At 38.3% G+C, this 8,619-nt stretch overlaps 1 protein-coding gene across 1 annotated transcript; it reads right to left on the bottom strand.

Annotated features, from left to right (window-relative positions):
* Positions 1–259: 259 nt before the first annotated feature.
* On the bottom strand, positions 260–5,224 carry LOC113361657. Its single transcript, XM_026604829.1, has 2 exons — positions 4,665–5,224; positions 260–546 (listed from the first exon to the last, which is right to left on the bottom strand). Exons 1-2 carry the CDS (start codon positions 4,998–5,000, stop codon positions 499–501), a joined length of 384 nt encoding a protein of 127 aa, XP_026460614.1. The 5' UTR covers positions 5,001–5,224; the 3' UTR covers positions 260–498.
* Positions 5,225–8,619: the final 3,395 nt, after the last annotated feature.

Below are 8,619 nucleotides of genomic sequence, written 5' to 3'. Positions count from 1 at the left end.
GATTGGTAGACAATTAAATAAACATACAATCAGTTGATGTGCAACCAGGTAAAATGTTGTCAAACCATATTAATCCAGGACAGTTTGGGTAATGTTAAGCCGTTTTTTTTCTTTCTTGGAAACAAACTTTGATTCAGAGAACTATTTCCTCAGAGAAGTCTGAGAAACCTTTTTGGTTCAAACATATTACAGTCTAAAATAAGGGAAATGGTACTCTCATCACCATAGGATGAGGCATAAACATTGGCCATGGATTGGAGTTTAGTTTTCCATTCCTTCCTTAGGGGATTACAATTTAATTGTCTAAAGTAGGAAATAGTTCAACATTGTTATCAAACAGGGGGATGTTGGTAGATTGTTGCGGGAATCTCCATTTTTTCTTCACTGTCTTCATTAATTCTTTATCAGCTATCTCTATGTTGCAGGTCCTATTTTTGATTTGTTGAAGCCAATTCAGAGCTTAAAGGATCCCCACAGCTCCACTTTGGTTCAGCGAGCTCACTGCGCAGAGGCAGGCCCAACTCCCTTTGATTTCTCCTTGTTCATCTGTCATAAAATTTAGTACAATAGCAAAATGAGAACGTTCTTGCCAGCAGGTGTGACAGTGTATAGTTAATTGGGTCCTTTGTTGAAGGGTTTTTAACTAGCTTAGTTGGTCCACAGTGGGAGTTCTATTGTAGGATTGTTCATTGTGTTTGACATTTCTGGTTTGGATGTGGGTTTGTACCAGGTGTATAGTAACTTCAGGTGGTTGTAGCTTTTGTTGGAAGATTTTTAAGCACTTGGCTTTCCTGATGTTCTAAGCCGTAAGGGCATAAAGCTGGTTCCATTGTGTTCCAAGGTTATGGCTAGGAGTATTGTTGGAGATCCATGACTCAATCCACTGTTGGACATTGAGTTGATTGTTATCTTTCCTACAATGCATTCCAAACCAAACAGCACGACTATAGGGGGAGTCTAAGAGGGTGTGGATATCTGTTTCATTTGGGTGGCCACATAGGGTACAAGAGATTTCAATTATTGTAACCCATCTTCCTATTTTACTGCTAATTGCTAGGATGCTACTGTAACATTTCCAGATAAAAACACGGACTCTTGGTAGGACATCTAGAGACCAAATTTTCTTCCAAATCGGATTATGAGGAGGGAAAGGAGTTTGGCTTGGGAGGGTTGACATTGCTTTAATCAGATACTCATAAATAGATTTAGTCTTCAACATGCATTTCCTAGTGTGTAGACAGATTAGGGTGTCTTTTATGGTCTCCTCTTGGTTCAATTCTACAGAGAGAACATTTTCCACGATTGTGTGTGGAGAACTTAATTAAGGAAATTTTCATTCCAGTTTTTAGCATACAGTGACATGACATCACTAACCAATTTGAGGGTATTAGATATGAGGGGTTTGACATCTCTTCTTTCAATGATATTCGGGGAGTTTAGTGGTATCCAGTTATCCAACCACAGATGAATATCTTTACCATCGCCTACTTTCCAGACCGCTTATTTTTGGATTATTTGAATGCCTTTCCATAATCCTTTCCAGAACCAGGAGCAATTGTTTTTGGTTTTTTTCAGGGTGAGGGGAGAACATTTTGGGAAGTATTTTTCCTTTAAAACTTTAGAGGTGAGGGAATCTTGGTTTTGTAACATTCTCCACGTTTTTTTGGTAATCATGGCTAAGTTGAATTGTTCGGATTGTTTAAAACCTAATCCTCAATTCTCTAGAAGGACGCAAGCAACATTCACGCTTTTGGGCACCATCCTCTATTATTGTCCGGGGAATGGCCCCACCAGAAAGTTCTATTTAAAGTATCTATTTTCTTTGTTATGTCTTTGGGTATGATAAAGCAGGTCATCTGATAAGTTGCCATAGCATCAGCAACATGCTTGATGCAAACTCCTCGACCGGCTGGAGAGAGGAGTTTTCTACTCCAACCTTTGAGACAGGCTTTTAATTTTTCTAGGATCGAAATGAAGCATTTGATTTTTGATTGGTGGGTGAAGAGGGGAACTCCTAGATATTTGTCGTCCAACTTGATTCTTTTCACCTTTAGGATTTCTAGGACGTCTCTGATTTCCCCATTGGATACCGAGTTACTAAAAAAATCCCAGATTTGTCGTAGTTTATTAATTGGCCCGAACCGGTACTTAAGAGATCCATGATGTGAACAAGATTTTTACACTCCTTCTTTCCAACCTTAGCAAAAATGATGCAATCATCGGCAAAAGAAGATGGTAAATCGACGGAGAGGAATCCCCAAAGCTCACCCCACTAATAAGTTTGTGTTTATCCGCTTCTTTCAAGACTCTAGAGAGAGCTTCCATGCATATAATGAAAAGGTATGGGGACAGGGGGTCTCCTTGTCTGAGCCCCCTCGAGGGTTTGAAAAACCCGTGGGGGACCCATTAATAAGGAAAACACTAGTGGTTGTTCCTATGCATTGGTAAGTGAGATTTATCCAATCTCTACAGAAGCCCATTTGTTCCATAATTCTGGTGAGGAAATTCCACTCCACCCTATCAAAAGCTTTTGACATATCTATTTTTAGGCCCATGTAGCCTTTTTTCTTTTATTTTTTTCCTCTCAGTTCTCATAGTATGAATGATCTCGTGAGCTATGATTATGTTATCCGCTATTTATCTACCAGGGACAAAGGCAGATTGAAAAGGGGAAATAAGCTTATCCAGAAAAGGTTTCATGCGTCCCTCCAGAAGTTTGGAGATTATTTTGTAGATGGTGTTGCACAGGGATATGCGTCTGAAGTCCTCAGGGAAGGTAGAAGATTCAATCTTTGGAATGAGGGTGATGAAAGTAGAATTGAGTTCTTTCAAGATGTGTTTTGTGAAAAAGAAATCCTGGACCATTTTTGTGACTTCATCCTTCAGAAGGGACCAATATTTTTGGAAGAAAATAGCTGGGAATCCATCTGGGCCTGGGGATTTATTGAGGTGCATATCAAAAAGTATGAGTTTAATTTCTAGCTCAGAAGGGATAGCCATCAATTTTTCATTATCCAAATCATTTAAGTATTTGGGGATGAGATGTAGGATTTGGTCACTAATGTTATGGTTTGCAGATTTCTCCATGGTGGCAAAATGATGGTGGAAAGTATCAGCTAGATCCTCTCTATCTTTGCTCCAAGAGCCATCAAGTTTTTGGATAGTTTCTATTCTGAGTTTTCTTGCCCTATAAGTAGCTGTAGAGTGGAAATACCCTGTGTTTTTATCTCCTAGATGCGAATTATTGTCTGTGGCTTTGGTTTTCCATAATCCTTCTTCATAGCTATACCATTTCTCCAGATTTTGTTGTATATTCATCACCCTAGGGTTGTTATCTTGCAAGTGAAGGTTGTTTTTGGCATGAGTGAGGTTTTGATTGAGCTTTTTGATGTTTTGCTGAATGTTTCCAAAGAATTCTCTATTCCAGATTTTTATGTTGTGTTTCACATTTTTGAGTTTTGACATTAATTGAAAGGCTGTGGAGCCTCATGGATCAAAATACCAAGCATCTTCTATGACTTGGAAGCAAGAGGGTTCTTCCAAGTAAATTCCAAAAAATTTGAAGGGTTTAGCTCCATCTTTCCAGCAGGGCGAGGTTCTAAAGAAGATAATACTATGGTCCAAACCTAGAGAGGACAAGTGATAAACGAGGGCTCTTGGGTAGATATTTAACCATCTAGGATTGGCTAGGGCTCTATCCAATCTAGCTTCTATGAATTCTTTCTCGTCTCTTTTGTTGGACCATGTAAATGGGTAGCCCACGAAACCTAGGTCCAATAGATCAGCATTGTTGATTAAGTTGTTGAAGAATAAGCTCTCTGTTTGGTCTACCTCATTTCCCCCATTTTTTTCCTCTCCATTAAGAGTAAAATTCAGGTCTCCTAGAACTAGCCATGGTATTTCAATATTATTAGCAACCTTTTGGAAGTACTCCCAACTAGTATGTTTTTCAGACGATAAAGGCACCCATAGGTTACAGATAACATCCAAAAGTTTCCACTAGTCTTACACGTAACTAAGGCATCTATTTGGCTGTAAATATTATTGACAATAGAGAGGGACACTTTGTCAGACCAAGCGAGCGCCAAACCTCCTGCAGTTCCCACAACACCTGTGGGGTCTACTATTTCCAAGTTTTGGTATTTGAGTTTTTGGAAGGGTTCTTTATTTTTGGTTTCTTGAAGGAATAAGATATCAGGGACATGTTCATTGATGAGTTGTTTTAGGTGGTTTTGGGTAGATGGTTTTCCTAGTCCTTGGAAGTTCCAGACTAGAATGTTTAGAGACATGGTGTAATGGTGAGGTGGGTATAGATGGTTGTAATTATGTGAGAATTTATGGTTGTGTAGCGTATTTTGGGGTGAGAGAGCTTGTTTGAGAAGAGTAAAGCAGGTGGTGATGTTTTGAGTTATCTGAGTAACACTTGGCTGATGAGTAGTATATATGTTTGTTGCATTCAATATATTGAGGTTCAATATTTCAGAAGAGATGTACTCAATACATGTAGCCCATAGAAAAAGTTTTGAATAAACTAAGAAGTAACTTTGTAAGACTAACCTAAGTAACAAATCATGCAGAGAACTACACTTTCACAGGAAAACATGAAGAATTGAGAGAACACTATGATTATCAATAATCAAATATAAAGTGATTGGAGAATTTACCTGGATGGTCTTGTTTGTTACCTCCTTCTGCTCATTCTTTGCACGGTCTTTGGGTTCTTGTTGCATCTTATAAGTCATGTTTTTCACCACTAAGCTTTTTCTCCGCATACATACACCTTCTTCAGTGACTCTATGGATTTCTCTGGCTGGGGGAGGGTGGGTTTTGAGTGGGATGGCCGGGATTATCATTAGTTGATGAGGCATACGGTAGGGGGATGGGTTTACCGTGGGGGTTTCAGATCCTTTCTTCCTCAGCATCTCATTAGCTTCATTGATTCTGATGGCGGTGCTTCCCTCCTTCTTTCGAACAATGCAGTTCTTCATTACTTCCTTCATTTTTCCTTTTCCTTTGTCTGTTGTGGAGTTTTTAACTATGACATATCTCGCTCTTTTAGTGACAAGGATTTTTGCTTCTTCATTTTGTTGATTTTTCTCATGGTATGTGTTCCCTTGGTCACTTCCATCATTCTCTTGTGCATCTTCCTCTTCTTATTCCACTTGGTTTAAATCCTCCAGACTTGCAGACCCTATTTTCATCTTGGGTTGCTCAGCCTACTTTCTCATGGTGTTTTCGTGTTCAGTTACTAGAACACCAAGAGGAGTATTAGAAGTTGATGAGGTCGACCTATCAGTGGGTTTTTTGGGTTTGTTACTAACCGGACATCTTATCACTTTCTCTGCCGTAGGATAAGTTGTGAAGGAAAATTTCATGAGAGAGGTGGGTCGTTGAACATTTGTAGGCTCGCCAATGAGATTATTCAGAGTCTCCAAAGCTTTTCCAGTCAATATTGTTGGCTTTTGTTGGTTGTTTCCTGTACTTGGGGATCTGGGGGTGGGGAAGATGTCTTTTTTGGTCTGTAGCTTTTAATGGGATCATCAACAAAAAAAAAGGGGGTGGGGTTGGGATGAAAGTGAAGGTTTGCTGTTGAGAGAGACCATTGTGAATGATTTGGGATGGGACAGGGAAGTCTTCTATCACAAAATCATTAGAAAAATTGAAGCCATCAATGGGGAAAGACTGTTTGGGAGTTGGTGTTTGGGATCTGAAGCTGAATGAAGAGTTTCTATTGATAGGTGGTTGGGACCACATCTCAGGGGAGTTTTTGTTATGCTTAGGGTCTGGTCCAAATGAGCTTGAGGGACTGACAGATCTTTTGAGAGTGTTGTGGATGAGTACCACTGTGTTTGTTTTCACATCTTCGCATTCTGCAGCATTGGACGAGGAGCCTTGGAACATCACTGGAGAAAAATTTGATGGTGAAGGCTCATAATCTAAGTTATTCCTTGGTGTGCAGTTATTGTCAGGCGAGCTAACTGGAGATGCCTTTGGCGTGAACGAAATGTTGCATCTGCTAGATTCTGAGGCTGAAGACGAGTCAATGGAAGCAGTCGATGCACTTTCAGTTTCATCCAGGTAGCATGGGATGGCAGGATGGTTGATGATCCTGAAGACTTCACATATATGTGGTAAACCAACATAGTAGAATTTCACAGTGATGAGACCATCTTCTTGTAATTCAATAGGAAGATCTGGAAGGAATGGTTGGTTGACGCTGAAAACTACTTTAACCCTTGGGGTCTTTTGTGTGAAATTTGTATCTTTTGGGTACTGTATTTCAAGTACAGGTACCTTTAAGCGCTCTGCAATCAACAACAATATTCTGTCATACCATTTGTCCGGAGGGAGGTTGAGGATGCAAACCCACCATGCCTTACGAGACAAATCCACAAGAGAGGGTTCAATATCTGGCTGGTACAGTTTGAAGAAAAGGAGAAACTTGCGAAACTTTTCAGGTGAAGATTCTTTTGCTCTCTTTGCATCATTTTGAGTGTTGAAGCTTAGGATCAGTCGGTTTTCTTCCGCTGGTCTTCCTATTAGGATTGCTCCCCGGCTACGATGTGTTCGGGTCACATATATTTTGTATGTGGCCCCTCTTTATTTTCTGACACCTATTTAACCAAAAAACCCGCCCCCTCTAAATCCCCGTAACTGCTCCACTTTTTAAGAAAAAGTAGGAAGTTGGAAAAAGAAAAAGGATAAACAGTTAGGTAATAAAACAATTTTTCAAATTTTTTTCCTACTTTATCATACGTGTCATCATTTAAAGAGGAGCCACATACTTGAAGTATGTGGCCCGACCACATCGTAGCCGCACCGTTAGGATTGTGCCTGGTTCATAGTTCAGCTGCCAGTAGATTTTAATCTCTCTTCTTATTGTTTCGGCTTTGAAGAATTTTTTGGAGTAAATCTTTCCAATTATCATGAAGGTACTATTTTCTTTGCTCTTTTTCTGTCTTCTGAGTTGATAACCAGAGGGGGTTGTAGTGAAAGTTTTGATTGCATATTTTCTGTCATTACTTGATCAACAGTGAGGTGGGTTTTTCCATTTGAGATTGAAAGTGACTTGAGTTGCACAAGTTAATAATGGATTTCAGACAAGTTTCAATTTCTCTTGTGTACCAAACCATGACTTTTCTTCTGATAAGTCTTTTTCTCAACCAGATTTCAAGAAGTTTCCCCACTAAACACGGCACAGTGAGCAAAAATAGTAATATTCTCTAATAATTCTTTAAAGTGAGCGAGTTGACTGACACAAAATAGTGTAATGGACGTTGAGGAGAGTTCGAGATGTGGTTGAGTTCATTTACTTGACTGACCATATCTATCTCTAAACATTGATGAAACACTGCCAGAAAGTTCAACGACTGAAATTTGGTGATGAATGTAGTTGCAATAGTATTTCTCATTACTGAACTGAAGGAGGCGAGGGGACAAGGCAGAGGGGTTGGAAGGGGCAGATGAAAAGTTGAGAGAGCCACCAGAGAAGCTGTGCCTGCAGAAATAAAAGCTGGTAGAGAAGTTAATAAGCTGCAATGACCAAATTTATCCCGTACAAGAGAAGAGCTGGGAGTTCAAACCAGCCAGGTAAAAGATCTTGACTTAGTGCACCATACTATCAGGCACACTAAAAGCAAAAAGCAGAGAAGACTGAAGCCCCGTTTGGGATTGATTTTTTTTCCTATAAAAGCACTTTGTAACCAACTTGTAACAAACTTTGTAGAAAAATAGCGTTTGGTAAACTTTTCTCAAAGCGCTTTTCTCCAAAAGCACTACTGTTTTAGGCCAGCTTTTAAAAGCTACCCAGGAGTAGCTTTTAAAAGCAGTAAAAGCAGAAGCTGTGGATCCACTCAATTTTAATTAATTGATTCTCTATTTTAACCTTGTTCTTATATTAAAAAGACAAAACCTACCCTTAAATATTTATTTATGTACAATTATTTCACTAATCAAATTTTATTATTTTTTGTTATAAAATAATAATTACAACAACAACAATAATAATAATAATAGTATTTAAAGGTAACAATTAAAAATTAAAACAAAATTAAAAAAAAATATATTAAATGATTAAAATATGAATATGAATTATTATTATTTTTTATCTTTATTTAAATAATATTCAAAATAATTTCTTTTTTATTATTAATAGATGTAATTTAAAAAGAATTTTTAAACCATGTCTATTTTCGTCATTAGCCACATTATAAGCACTTCAACATAATAATTTACCAAATAAAATTTACAGTTTGTTGGTTCCACAACACTACATATTATAGTTTACCAAACGTCTGACTACTTTATTTTTAAAGCACATCACAGCAACACATAACACAGCGCAACAGAAAATCACTTTTGTAAAACTCACAACAATACCAAACTAGGCTTAAATATAGTTAGGACTTTTGAAGATAATAAATGGAAGAAACCTGGTTCAACCAATACTGTATCAATACACAACAATGGTGGGAAAAGCACTTTTTAAGAGAAAGCACAGTGAATTATTAACCCTGCAAAAGCAAAGCACTGAACGGAGTAGAAAAAACAATAAACTGAAAACGATGCAGTTGGACTCTAAAAGAAAAGTCGAAAAAGATTGGTCAGAAAAAACCCTGA

The sequence above is a fragment of the Papaver somniferum genome, chromosome 3 (genome assembly GCF_003573695.1).
Source record: "Papaver somniferum cultivar HN1 chromosome 3, ASM357369v1, whole genome shotgun sequence".
Classification (NCBI taxonomy): Eukaryota; Viridiplantae; Streptophyta; class Magnoliopsida; order Ranunculales; family Papaveraceae; genus Papaver; species Papaver somniferum.
The sequence above is the reverse complement of the archived record's forward strand: the minus strand, read 5'-3'. Positions and strand labels throughout refer to the sequence as shown.